General features: G+C 40.7%; 1 protein-coding gene across 1 annotated transcript; it reads right to left on the reverse strand.

Moving 5' to 3' along the window:
- Positions 1 to 5,652: 5,652 nt before the first annotated feature.
- On the reverse strand, positions 5,653 to 14,341 carry gcm2 (glial cells missing transcription factor 2). Its single transcript, XM_018686958.2, has 8 exons — positions 13,957 to 14,341; positions 9,855 to 9,918; positions 9,056 to 9,244; positions 8,868 to 8,980; positions 8,413 to 8,538; positions 8,067 to 8,323; positions 7,397 to 7,637; positions 5,653 to 6,971 (listed from the first exon to the last, which is right to left on the reverse strand). The coding sequence occupies exons 1-8, from the start codon at positions 14,047 to 14,049 to the stop codon at positions 6,657 to 6,659; spliced, it is 1,398 nt and encodes a 465-aa protein (XP_018542474.1). The 5' UTR covers positions 14,050 to 14,341; the 3' UTR covers positions 5,653 to 6,656.
- Between the last annotated feature and the right edge of the window lie 387 nt (positions 14,342 to 14,728).

Raw genomic sequence — 14,728 nt, forward strand, 5'->3', positions numbered from 1 at the left:
CATAATGAGGTGGTTATGAAATGACAGGTGATTAGTTCAGTTTGATCCATGACATCAGCAGAGGACATTAGATTGTCAACAGAATCCTCTATCTGAAAACTAGTCTGCAACTATCCTGCAACTGATCTGCAACTATCCTGCAACTATCCTGCAACTACTCTGCAACTATCCTGAAACTACTCTGCAACTATCCTGCAACTATCCTGCAACTACTCTGCAACTATCCTGCAACTACTCTGCAACTACTCTGCAATTACTCTGCAATTACTCTGCAACTACTCTACAACTATCCTGCAACTATCCTGCAACTACTCTGCAACTACTCTACAACTATCCTGCAACTATCCTGCAACTACTCTGCAATTACTCTGCAATTACTCTGCAACTACTCTGCAACTATCCTGCAACTATCCTGGAACTACTCTGCAACTACTCTGCAACTATCCTGCAACTACTCTGCAACTATCCTGCAACTACTCTGCAACTACTCTGCAACTATCCTGCAACTACTCTGCAACTATCCTGCAACTACTCTGCAACTACTCTGCAACTATCCTGCAACTACTCTGCAACTACTCTGCAACTATCCTGCAACTATCTGCAACTACTCTGCAACTACTCTGCAACTATCCTGCAACTACTCTGCAACTATCCTGCAATTATCCTACAATGCAGTTGTGATAGATTTTTTAGAGTACTATAAATCTGTAGTAAATGTTGTTTTTCTTGATGTACATAGTAAAAAAGGTTAAATAATAAACATCTGGACATAAATCTTTTGGGACACTCGGCCAGAACTGAGAGCAGCAGGAAACAGAAACACCCCACCAAAATAAAACCAACTGTGGTTGAACGTCCTGTTTGAACAAGAACATCACGACTTTAAAGAAACTCTCAATGATCCTTCGGAGATTCTCCAGCTTCTAAACTTCTTATCAACATCTGAGTCACAAAAATATCCTGATTTTCCAGGGAGCTGCTCAACTTTTCCTGCAAACATCATCCGGCTGAGAGATGCTATCAGGCTGCGATGCTCTGAGCTGAACTGATAGAGATCAGACCGGCACTGTCATGCCTCTTTAAGAAGACAGTACATTTCTATGAGTCGTCCTGCTCTGATAAGACTTCTCACGGAACCAAAAACACCAGGTATGAACACACCACAGGTCACACACAAATACACAAAACACACACAACACAACACTCCGACACACTCCTGTACAGGTAAACTCTTACATTACGTGCTGTATATTAGTGCGGTTTGATAGTTTTTTATCTTTTCTTTCATCTTTGTTTCCAAAGTTTTGCTTTTTTGGCTTTGAAGCTGATATGATTTTCATTTCTTTCTACAGCAGCTCTTTGTTTATAGGGGCCCCCTCCACCCTCCACCCTCCATCATCCCTCTTTGTGTCAGCAGACTGAAGGTTCAGTTACAGGAGAGTTGAAAACTGTAAAATTTCACAGTGAAGTCGTTTCATTTGATCAGTTGATCCTGATGCACGGATACGTTGAGTTGAACTTTGGTGAATTTGTAGTGTTGACCTGGTACAGGGTTTTTAAAAGTCTGACTCTGTCTAACTTCTGTTTAGTAAAAAATCCTGATCCCAGTTTTAGAACTACAGTTCCCAAAATGCTTTGGGGTTGTTTCTATGGGTTTATTGAGTTAGCTACGAGCTTCATGACTTGTTTTTATTCTGTATCAGTTCACATTCAGTGAAAAAGTCTCTGCTAACAGCAGCTCTGTGATCAGCTCCTGGTGTCAGTGCATCAGTGGATGTTCAGATAATTCTCTCTGTTTCACTGTGAGAAGGAAGGAGAGTTAAAAACAGAAGCGGTCTCTGTTTCCTCTGAGCTTTATTCTGATGGACGTCAGAGATCACGTGGTTCAGGTCTGATTCAGTCAGGACTCTGAGGAGGAGAACGATGACTTTTGATGCACTGATGTTTTCTAACCCTTTTTACTAAAAGAGGAAGGTACATGATGGATGAAATGAAAATGTGTTACTTAATGTTGCCAGAAAGTCAGAAGCAACAAGGGTCGACTATGGAGCCTAGATGAACCAAACAATACACCGGAATCAACAATGACACAATATCCACTTTTAGAGACACCAAACCCCTCTGTTTACTGAGAACAAAATAAAATCAAGTTTATGTGTACCCAGGTAATTGAAAAACAAAACAGCTAAATTATTATTGATGGTCACAGATGATCAATAGACTCAGAACAAAATCAGATCAAATTTTCGTCACTTAAGTCAGTAGTGTGAACTCAGTCCATGTGTCCCACTGATTCAGATCTAGATGATAGTTGTGTTCATGCTGCTGAGGTGAGGGTAAATATTAGTCCTACTACACAGTGTGTGTGGACAAGATCCTCAAGGTCTCAAATCTCCTGAAGCTCACCATCAGACGTCCAACAGTATCCAGACTCAAAATCCAGGTGGAGCCAAAAACCGGACCTACGGCGGGAAAGGTCAGAACTCACATTCAAGCTTCTGATCTGAAATATTAAACCATAAAAATCTGACTGTTCATTGTCAAATCTCTCATTGTAAGAATAACAACATATTAAATATCATTACTAAAACTACACTTGTCTCCAGTTTCCAGGAGAATAGTCACTAAATTCAGCTCCAGTTACATTAAAGCAGAAATATCTCCTTAATCATTCATATGACAACCGGCATAAACTAACTACAGTAATATGAATAAACTGTGTGCTTTAACATTATGACAGACTGATGCTCTGTGCCTGTGTGAATACCTCTTAGTGTTTCTGAGGATAAGAAAATAACACAGTAGCAGCAGTGCAAAGACTGAAAACATTGGCTACACCTACACGTAGCAGCAAACCAAGTTGTATTCAGTGCTTTAAAATAGCGAGGCTAAGACTTATAAACTTATAGAGTCCAGTCCTGCTCTGTATCACTGACAGGTTCAGTAATTATTCAGCCTGTCAATTATAATACAGTTTTATTTGTTCTTAGCCAAAGAAGAAGAATGAGAATAATACAGCTATAACAACTAAGTCCATATTAAAGAACAAGCTCTAACTGAAGGCACTGTTCTTTGGTCAGAGTCTTTTGTATATTCATATTTTGTTTTTGTGAATAATTTCAGTCTAACTCTAACCTGTGCAGATGTTCTCTTTCTCTGCCTTAAAGTGCTCCTGTGGTTTTTTTTATTGGATCCATGTCAGGTGACACACCTGACCAGGTCAGTTTTTTGTCTCAGTGTGTCTGGGATCGTTGTTGTGTTGTTGAATTCCTCTCTTGCCAAACGTCTTGAGACTGTGAATCATCTTTTCATAGAACCCTGTCTTCATAGTTGGCTCTATGAATCTTCTCCTTCTCATGCAGCCTCTTATCAGCTCACTCCCTCCTCCATGTTTAACAGTCAGATCTGTGCAGTCTTCCTCTGTGTCTGATGAGTCTGTTTCTACTGATGAAGCTGTGACTTGTGTGTTTGTCAGTGTGAGGTTGTGTAAACAGTGGACTGTGTATTGGTTGTGTGGTTTCTCCTAAACCTCCTGCTGTAGCTGTTTCAGCTGATGTCCCGGTGCCCTGTTCATCTTCTTGAAGTCAGTCAGCACCTCCTCACCATGAGGAGCCAGGTTGTATTTTCACTGTAGTTTACCTGTTTGAGTTTAATCCTACACCAAACATCCTGCACTTCAGTGAGAATGATACCATTGTTGTATGATGGTGATGATCAGTTGTAATCCAGTACTGAACCTTTATACGACACAATAAAGTTTTATTCTTGTAAATGTCTTTAACTCTGTCTTCATCCTGTCTGTCTCTCCGTCCGTCTGTGTCTCTGTTGGAAATCACAACCATGTAGCATCAAATTGAAAACATCCATTAGTGTGGAGCCACATCAGAGCAGAAGGGACGGATGGATGGAGGGGTGGGGGGCAAATGGAGGGGTGGGGGGCAGATGTGTCGTTGTTTGGAAAGGTATCTCATGTCAGCAGATGGGATGATTTATTTAGCGGAGAAGAAGAAGAAGAGGCTGAGGGATGAAATGATTTGCGTGTGAAAAAGCAGCGATGGAGATCAGCAGAGAAGAAGAAGAGGGAGATAAGACGATAAGAAGACAGGATGAGGTGATTGTTGGTGAAAGGATAGAATTACACAGCTCAGGATTATCTGCACTTGGCTCACCTGGTTTACAGGTGAGAGACAGGTGAGGCGTTGGCTGACAAGCTAAGAGCTGCTGCAGCTTCAAAACATCTTTTACCTTCAAGTCTGATCCACAAAACCATCAGCCAGAGGAGGAGAGCATTTTCACCTGAAGGTATTTATCTCACTGACACTCATTGAACTCTAATTTACCTGGAAACAAGTCACAAAACCTCACTTCATTGGCTGAATTAACCTCATGTTGACCTTTATATTTTTATATGAGTCAGTTCTTACCTGAAGCAGGACACTCACCTGAACACTCACCTGAAATTTCACCCGGTGCTGTCACCCACAGGTGGACCCACCTGGTCCTGGACATTCACCTAGTGCTCTCATCTACACCTGGACTCTTATCTGAGTCATTCACCTGCAGCTTGATACTCACCTGCAGTGCATGACATATACTGACCAGGTACTCTCACCTGGTATTTCATATTTACCTGATACTACCACCTGACACCTGCAGACCTGCAGGTGGACACTGACCTGGAATTCCATTTGAGGCTGCACACCTGGACACACTCACCTGTTGTTGGACACTTACCTGTTGCTCCATCTTTACCTGGTCAATGGCCTCTTATTCTCAGTTACACTCTGATACTCTCACCTGTGCAGCAGGATACTCACCTGTGGATTAAATGTCACTTACAGCTGGGCAGATGTCATCTGCCATGTCACCTGTACCTGAAAACCCACCTGTTAAAACCATCCTGTGACAGTCATTCATAGGTGCTCTCATCTGGTATTTTCCACTCACCTGATGATCTCACCTGCAGACAAACTCCGACCTGAAACTTCCAGTTTGGTTCTAACCTGATGCTCTCACCTGTCTGAAACAAACCAGAGTGAGATGTGATGAAAAATATGTTTTATTTGTTCAGGTAGAATCAGAGAATGAAAAGCAGCACGTTTAGTGAATTAATTTGCGTTGCGTTGCGTTGGATCAGACTGGGTGGTTCTGCCCATGAACATAATTATCTACTGATGGATGCTAATGTAAACTCATGGGATGGTAGTGAGTGAGATGAGGAAAAGAGCAGAGGAATGAGTGATTTTAATGGAAGGTAGTGAAAGAGAGGAGGAGGGTGGGGCTGGGTGGGGGGTGTTTGAGGGTTTTAAAGGTTCACAGTGAGGACAGCAGAGTGATTCCTGTCCCGACGCGTTCTTGTCAAAACAACATTTATTACTCATACAGACTGAAACCAGCCGACATCCAAACACCGGCTCTTTGATCCTCTGCTAAAGGGTTCTCACTCTGAGGCTCCGAACCCCAGAGGGGCCCCCAGTCCACCTGTGGATGCTACCTGTGTGATTTCACATCGACATCATTCAGACCCCAAGCCTGAATTTATCTGAACATTAAAATGTAAAAATAAAGATGTTTCTGGTTCAAAGTACTAACATTTTATTTAAAGCTTTACAGTAACGTTAAACGTAGCCCACAAAGACTCCAAGCACAGTGTTAAAGGGTTGTTACACCAGTTTATTTTAATTCCTCGAGGATGAAGGTGACACTGTTTAGTTTTTCCTGCATCTTTTTGTTAAACCCGTCTCTGTGGTTCTAGATTCTCTGTTAACATGTTACAGTTTGTCGTCTCTTCAGTCAAATTCACTGTTTTATTCAGTTTGTTTCTTGAGTCCAGTCCGGTTCAGTCCACTTCAGTTCAGTTCATTTCAGTTCAGTCCAGTTCATACTGCAGATGTAACTGACTGGTTCAATAAATAACCCAAACAACAAAAACATTCGATAAATCCCACAGGTTCATTTAATTTGTGAATGCAGTGACATTAAAGATGATCCAATGTTAATTATTTCTAACACATCTGATCCGATACAGAGGATATAAACCTGTTTTTTTTAACAAAGACCTGGTCGTGTTTGAGGTCAATTATAGTTTAACTTTATCTCAAAATCACAGAATCCTGAACTTGAAGGTTCAGTTCCATTCAAGTCCATTTATTCTGTGCTGTTGAAGCTTTCAACTGCATCTGATGGCCTTCATCAGCAGATTGAGTGGCTCAGTTGAAGTGGTACATCTCACCCTGAAATGACCACTGAGCAGCTCCATTCACTGAGGAAGACCACACGATGTGGTTGAAAGTCTAAGCTGGGCCATGTGTCGAAGACTACCTCAGGCCAAACCCTGATGTTTCAGATCATTTGACTTAAGATTTCATTTTGATCTTTCTGTTAAGTCTGTGATATCTTGTGCACAAAGGTTTCGATTTTTATCCTGAAGGGGATGCTAGAGGGAAGCTGGAGCCTCCGAGGTGGAAAAGAATCTTTCTTTGGGAATGAAAAAGACTCCATCAATGTTCAGAGTGTTTCTCATGGAGCAAAGCTACAACATCTATTTTGGCAGTAGTAGCGGTACTTGTACTTGTAGCAGTAGTAGCAGTACTTGTATTCGTTGCAGTAGTTGTGGTAACAATATTTGTGGTAATGGTGCTGGAGGTAGTGCTGCATTAGTAGTCGTCGTAGCGGTACGTGTTGGGGTAGGCGTAGCGGTAGTCATAGCCGTCGGTCCGCTCTGTTTTGGTCTGCAGAGGTTCTGGCTGAAATGACAGAGACTTGATGACTCCACCTGACTCCTCTGTTACCTTCACCTCAGTAGAGTATGAGGAGGAGGAGGCGTCATCCAGCAGGGAGGAGCAGCCGGGGAGGCCCGGGGGTTTAGGGGGAGCACATGGCTGGTAGGACGGGAGGCCGGATGGAGGTTTGGGACAGGACTGGTAGGGAGGGAGCGCTGCAGGAGGCTTCGGACAGGGCTGATAGGACACCTGAGGGGGATCAGAACTGGCATTAATGTGACAGGTAGGGTGAAGGTCTGCCCCCTCCACACCTGTCAGTCTTTCCATTTTCAGTTTACAGTGATTTACCATCAGAACTGACTGAGTGGAGAACTCTGCTAGCCAATGAGAAGAGAAGAAAGTCCGCAGGTGTGAGGTGTGATGATACTAGCACACCTTCCTAAAGGAAGCAAAGCACCTGAAGTTTTGGGATTTAAATGTTCCTCGCTCCTGGGCACAATTTAATACATAATACACCAAAATGTGGAGGATCCTAAAGGATGAAACACGCCTGACTCCTTTAGTTACAGGGACCCTAAAGCAGCAACACACTTGACCCTGCTGTCTTCTCATTGGCTCACAGAGCTCGGGTTTCCAGATTTAAGGTCTAGACTCTCTTGACAAACCCAACTCGCCTTGGTTGTCGTGGTGATGATGGTCTGCAGCGCTGCAGGGGACCCTGGGGTGTTGCCGGGGTAACGGCAGGGGTACTCGGTGCTGTAGTAATGGTGGTTGTCGCTGTATGGGGCGGAGCTCTTCAACAGCTCCTTCCAGCCTGGAGGAGGTTTCGACTGGGGGTCAAAGGAGGAGGAGGAGGAGGAGGAGAGAGGAGCCGAAGATGTTGTGGAGGAGGAGGAGCCTAAGACCGGGGTCACCCTGCACACAAACCAGAATCTGATTCAGGTCTGTTCATATGTGGTTTATCAGAACCTGGTTTAGACGTGGATTTGGCTTCAGAGGCTGGTTGGATCATGTTCATGCTTTCAGGACCACTTTGGTTAGACTTGCAGAATCTGGTTTAAACCTGGTCAGACTATCAAGATCTTTCTTTAAACTTTTCAGATTATCAGAATTCAGTTTAAACATATTCAAAAATCCAGGATGTGGTTTAGACTTGTTTTCAATTCCAGAATCAAAAACTGGTTTAAGCTTTCCGTATTGCCTGGATTTGTCCACAATCTAAAGCTGTTTTGGATCTAGTTAAACCTGGTTACACTGCCAGGTTCTGTTTTATACCTGTTAAGGATCTGGTTTAAACCTATGCAGAAAGTCCAGGATCTAGTTTGGATTTAATGTGAGGCCTACCTGGGGTCACAGAGGTCAGAGGTCACAGGATATGAAGGCGAGGCCAGGTAACCTTGGAACTCGTAGCTTGGCCGGCCCATGTAAAGCCTAGGATTGGCTGGTTTCTGCAGTGTGGGCGGAGCCTCTCCCAGTGTATTATGGGGGTTGTAGTAAGGCTCTGGGCTCTGGAATGCTGGGTAATGCTGCGGGAAATTTGGTTCGATGAAAGAGATTCTGTCTGCTGGTTCGACGCAAGAGAGGAGGGCTGGGCCCAGAGCCTGAGGAAGTAAACAAATAAAAGACAAACAGTAAACAAACAACACATGACCTCATCAACAAACAGCTGTTGTTTGATGTTGTTATCAACCTGGGTTTCAATCAGTCGTCTTTTAGGTGTGAACGGAGGTGAACTGACTCGTCTCTTCACTGAACTTCTTCTGGCTTCAGTCTCAGACTTGGACTCTGGTCTGGGATGATCATGGACCCCTTTAGCCTGTAGGACCACAACAAACAACAATAAATATATTAACAGCAAAACCAAGATCAATAACAGAAACAACAAACCAGAGGATGGAGTTTAGAAGTGTTTAGGAGTGTTCAGGAGTTTACACTATCAGGGTCTGGTTTAGACCCAATCTGATTTACATCTGTTAATATCTCCACGATCTGATTTAAACCTGTTTAGCTACAAAGATCTTGCTCTGACCACCCAAAGTTAGTTTAGATGTGTGACTGTCAAGAAGTCAGTTAGCATGTTTATCCCAGTTAGTGTTTTTAGGATGTTAGCATGTTTAGCGTGTTTGTGGAGGTTGGGCTGGAGACCTGAAAGAAGATGGCCTTTCCATCGACTCTCCAGAAGTTGGTGACGGGGTAACCGCTGTGACCGCGACACGGCAGCAGCTCCAGAGCAGCGTTGCAGCTCGGACACAGTTTCTCTGAAACAGACAGAATCCGGTCAGGTGAGCATCAGATGGAGGTTTAACAGGCTCTGGTTCAGGAGTTTCTCTTACTCTGCTGTTTCTGCCGGGCCTTGTCGCAGATGGCAGGCCGGAGCTGTAGTCTGGATCCATCAGGCAACGTACAACCTCGAGAGCAGACCACCACCCCCAGACACGACTTCTTCAGGATCTGACAGTTGTGGTTGTTGGTGTTTCTCATCGCCCAGCCAGATAAATGTCGCTGAGCATTTTTATCTTCAGCTGGAAAACAAAGGCCAGTTGTTAGCTGAGCTGTTAGCTGTTAGCTGAGCTGTGAGCTGTTAGCTAAACTGTTAGCTGAACTGTGAGCTGTTAGCTGAACTGTTAGCTGAACTGTGAGCTGAGCTGAGCTGTTAGCTGAGCTGTGAGCTGAACTGTTAGCTGGTGCGTTCCATTTACATCGAAGGTTGGAACTTGGAAGTTACATCAAATCAGAGTTAACGGTTAAGTCTGTGTAGGTTCTCAGTCAGCCAGGTCACGGTAGTCTTAAGTCTTTTAGGTTTCCAAAAAGAAGTCCAGTTGCCTTCAACTTTAGCACTTAAGACTTCCAATTAAGTCTGAAAAATATGGACCATGAGCCTTTATAGTTATTGACACCTTCAAAACTAATCTGCACTCCATCTGAAGAACACCTCAGTTGTCAACATTTGATTTTAATGTAAACACTTAAAACACTTAAACACTAACTAGGTGAGCTGTTAGTTTAACTGTTAGCTGAGCTGTTAGCTGTTGGCTAGTTTAACCTGGGTGGTCTGAAACTGACCAGACTTTTTTATTTTTACAGATTTAATTGTTAAACTTAGTTAATTTGTTGCTGATAAATGTTTCTCACCGCTGTAGATGTACCGAACATAACCGTCTGTCCACTCCTGGAACGGGTCAAACTGCTTGGTGTCCTGCACACAGACAAGTGAACAGACAGACAGGTGTTTAGTTTGGGTCTTGGTCTCTCTGTGGGTCACGTTCTGATCTGAGAAGCTGAAAACAGGTGTGAAGTCAGGTGTGTCTCTCTGCAGATTTTAGTGTTTGGTTTGGGTTAGCGATTAGCGGTTAGCTTAGCTCCTCGTCAGGTATTCAAACAATAATAAAACTGAGGTCGTAAACACAAATCACTTTGAACCTTGAAACACAAAGTGAACCCTCCGTTACTGTCAAGACTGGATCACCAGCCGACCCAAAAACTGGGTCTACTCATTTACTCAAATGAGTTTAGTTTTGTCTGTGTCAGTGATGAACAGTCAGTAAGGTTATTTCAACACAGAACGACAGTGACACTCATTTTAATTATCAATACATCTGACTGTTATTGTCTTTAATAATCAATCAATTGATCAGTGAATAAAACATCAGACAACAGTAAAAATCAGAACATTGATTTGACTGTCGTAGAAAACTGGAGCTGGAAAACATGATTTAGATGACAAATCAATCATTAGAATAGAGAGGAATTAATTTTCAGTTAACTGATTGATTGATTGATTGTTTCATCTGTGAAGCAGTGGATGTTTTATTCACTCAGATTTTTTCCTGTCATGTTGTTTTAACAGATTTTCATGTTGCTGGAAAAAAATACACATACATATTCCACATATGTTTTATATGTTTGTAATTTTCATCCCTGGTATTTAATGTGCTGTTTATAATCTGATATTATTTATCTTTACTGTGGATACAAGTACCTCAAGTACAAATGTATGTGAGTATTTCCGGCTGGAGGTACTGCGTTCGTCTGACAGGCTGTCACTTCTCTCAGTCACAGGTTAACTGACAGTACGGTGCAGGTCATACAGGTAGCTGACTCTACCTGTATGACCTGCACCTTCATCAGCTCTTAATTCAAACATAGTGCAAATACTTTTACTAGTACTTCTGTGTTTTTCCTTTTCCTTTTGCTTTTCTGAGATTGTGACTGCAGTACTTTTACTATTTATATATTTACTACTATTTATTTTAAAGTATTTTGTGTTATTGTCAGTAAAAGTACTCGCTGTATCTGTAACGTAGTACTTCTCTGAACAGCAGTAGAAGTATAAAGCAGCAGAAAGTACTTAGATAAAGTACCTGAAAATAAGTTAGTTACTTTGTACCACTGCTGACCATAACACAGACTGTAATATCAGTTTCTCAGCCTCTGGCTCTGGACCCGACAGCAGGTCAACTGATGTGTAAACTGGGTCGTCTTTAACTTTTTCATTTATTTTATTTGAATGAATTTAAAAACCTGTCCAGTCGACTGTTTTTCTCTAAAACATCTTTCATGTTAAATTCATTCTTTTTTTTCAGAGTTCATCAAAACAGATTATAAACCAAACTCTGTTCACATTTATTATTTATTTTAAAAAAATGAATGATTTCAATCATAAATATTTAATATTTTGTTTCCTCACATTATTTATTGTCGTTATAAATCTATCAGAGATATTGATCAGAGCTGATTCTGTCGTGTGACTGAGAAACTCAGAGTTTGATGTTTTGGTTTCACTGAAAACAAAAATATAAAAACCAGTTTTTACTGTTTGAGCAACAACAGAGTGAAGAGCCGAGTCAGCCGAGTCCCACACACACACACACACACACACACACACAACCTTCAAATAACCTCTGGAAACCTTCACAGTCGATCTTCAGTCTGTTTAAAGTGACTCTTTAATATTTAATGATCTAATTTCTTTCATATTAAATAAAAACTGAATTTAATTATTTTATCCACAAACTGAACATTTTTGTTTTATCAAATATTTCTTTCATTTTAATGTAATTTATTCACATTCAAAGTGATTTAATTGAATTACTTTTAATTTAAATGATCAAATCAAATCAAATCATTTTCTTTTTATTCTTAAAATGTTTATCCAAAAATATTAAACTGTTCATCTGCTGATTCCAGCAGAGAAAAACATCAGTTATTAATAATCTTCTAATCCCAGATCATAATCCTGTGATATCATCTATAACCTATATACCTGTGATATTTCTGCAACTGTTTAATGTCAGAGGATTTTACAAACACCAAAACATCTAGAGAAAAACAGTTCAATAAAATGAATCATGTTTAATTTACACTGAAAGTTTGTTCGGAAGGTTAGGTTTATTCTAATCCATCGTTTCTCTGTTGGTTTGACGTTTTATATCCTGAAGATGAGTTTATATAAAGACTTCTTTTATTTAACTAAATATGTTAGAATCAGTATTTTACATGATTTTTGTAAAAAACCTAAAAAGAGTTTTTATCTTAAAGATTTAAATTATGGTGTGAGGAAATAATTAATTTAAGCGCTGAATCATTCAGAGCCAACAGTTCCACCGTGAGCAGCACCAGGTGACAAACATACTGACAAGCAAAAATACCTGAGCAGTTCATTTTTATCATTAATAAATCAATGATTTATTGTTCTGTGGTTTTCTTAAATGCTCTAAAAACCGTATAGAGTTTGGTTGGAGGTTTCAGTTCATCTGCTGCGCGAGCTCAGTGTTTATATAAAAACCTGAAATAAAAACCTTTATAAAAAAGAAGAATTGAAATGAAAATAAAAAACTCGTCTGAACAGATGAGTTTGAAGAAGGAGTTAATGAGTGAAATGTAACATGTTGTCATTTCTTTAAAAGAGTTTAAAAATGAACAGAGTTTGGTTGGAGGCTGGAAGAGTTTGTGATTCTATTTTCTTTATTGTTTTTGTTTCTGAGCATCATGTTGAAGACTCAGTTTGTTCCAGTCTGAGCAGGATTTTAAAAACACTGAGCTCCTGAGTCCAGATATAAAAATAACTAAAAATGTAATAGTCAGAAACTGTTTGGTTGGAGGTTAGAGGCCTCAGTCCTCAGGTGAAACATGACGTCAGTGACAAACTGAACTTTTTATGAAATCACGTTTCAGAGAAATCAACATGATCAGAGAGGTTCAGTAAATCTCTCTAATCACTGATCAATAATCAAACCTGAACACTCATCATGACGGACTGTATCCTCCAACCAAAGAGTTTACAAAACTAATCAATAAATTAATTAATTCCTTATTTAAAGATGTCTCCTGACGTCATAATTTCAGTGTCACGTGATCGTTAATCAATCAGTGTTGATGTTGATTTTTCAGTATTCGTATATTTCCATGTGTATTATTATAAACAGAAATGTTGTTGAATCAGGTTCGATTATTGATCAGTGATCAGCATGTCGTCACTCTGTACACGCGGTCATTTTGTGTTGAATAAAACATATTTCATGTTAAATTAAAGTTTGTTTTGTTCAGGTTTTTAGATGTGGTTTCTCAGCGGAGAAAAGATTCGGATTCAATTTGATTTGATTTGATTGAATTTTGTTTTTGTCTTAAAACTAAAATCTGAAACACATCAGTCTTGAAACCAAATCTACAAAGAATATTTCAGCTTTGTTTCTTCACTTCACTCTTCGGCTTTCTTTTCAGTAAAGTTTCTGTTTGGATCTAAATCTTAAAATTTCTCTGTCAAATATTTGAATTATTTTCATTTTTAAAATTTTATTTCAATTTGTTATTTTTTTAATATTTTTTTTTTGCTTTGTTTTTTTTTTTTGTCTCAACAGATTAAAACTGCTGCAGCTTCAAACCAAAACAAAATTTTAGAGGATTTTAGAAAATGATTAAACTGTTGATTTCAGTTTGTTTTAACATTTAAATGTTCAGACTTCAACCAAACAAATTTCTTCAAATGTAAAGAAGTCACGTGATGTTTATTTCTTTCGTTTTAAATCTTTAATCCTTTTATTTAATTTCAAGTCTTTTATATTTAATCTGAGTGAGATCAGATCTGAGATCAGTTTGTGTTTGATTTTCAGTGTTAAATGACTCCTCAGCCGCTCGGACTCCAGGTATTGATCAGTGGATTCTCCTGCGCTTTGACTGTCTGCATCGCTCAGTTATCGATCAGTCATTGATCAGTTATCGATCAGTTTGTTGTTACCTGCGGCAGTTTGGGGTCGTTGATGTCCCACGTTAACTTCATCCCGACCGAACACACACAGTCCGCCTCCTCCCGCTCCTCCGCCCGAGACATCCTCCTGCTCCTGCTCCTGCTTCTGGTCCTGGTCCTGGTCTTGAACCTCGTCCTGAACCTGGTCCTCCTCAGTTCTGATCCGGATCCCTCGGGTCCCGTTAAATATCCAGATTCAGTCAGAAAACGATCTGAGGTAGAACCTCAGATCAGACCTGAACCCGGAGCCAAAAGGTTTTAATCTGAGAGTTGCTCAGAGTTTATTTCTTAATTAAACCTACAAATCCCCGCGCGGCTCCTCCTGTCCCGGCAGCGCGTGCAGCTACGGTGAGTCTCAGGTAGAAGTGAACAGACAGGTGAGGCGGTCACGAGCCTCCGGAGAGGAGGAGGAGGAGAGAGGGGTGTGTGTGTGTGTGTGTGTGTGTGTGTGTGTTGTAAAGAAAAGAAAGAATGAACAATAATAATCATTGATTATTGATCAGTTTGATGAATCAGCTCAAACTGATCACACAGCTGATCGATCAGTTACAGGTTTCTGACAGCTGAGTGTGTGTGTGTTTTAAAGTTTCAGATTTTAAAGCTGCTGATTCAGAGAAACACACACACACACCGGCTCATCTGTGCGCGCGTGTGTGTGTGTGTGTGTGTTGTGTAAACAGTTCAGTGTTTCTCCCAAAACAAACAAACTCATTGGTCATCAATTAGAGGACTGAAGCTTCTACCTGACGACCTGCTCACCTGT

The sequence above is a fragment of the Lates calcarifer genome, unplaced genomic scaffold (genome assembly GCF_001640805.2).
Source record: "Lates calcarifer isolate ASB-BC8 unplaced genomic scaffold, TLL_Latcal_v3 _unitig_1690_quiver_535, whole genome shotgun sequence".
Taxonomy (NCBI): Eukaryota; Metazoa; Chordata; class Actinopteri; family Centropomidae; genus Lates; species Lates calcarifer.

Excerpts from the sequence above, each read along its gene's own strand:
- gcm2 (XM_018686958.2), bottom strand. The coding sequence starts at position 14,049 with ATGTCTCGGGCGGAGGAGCGGGAGGAGGCGGACTGTGTGTGTTCGGTC. Across the intron at positions 9,245-9,854 it reads TGTTCGGTACATCTACAGCG|CTGAAGATAAAAATGCTCAG; the intron begins GTGAGAAACATT and ends TTTGTTTTCCAG. Across the intron at positions 8,539-8,867 it reads GAAAGGCCATCTTCTTTCAG|GCTAAAGGGGTCCATGATCA; the intron begins GTCTCCAGCCCA and ends GTGGTCCTACAG.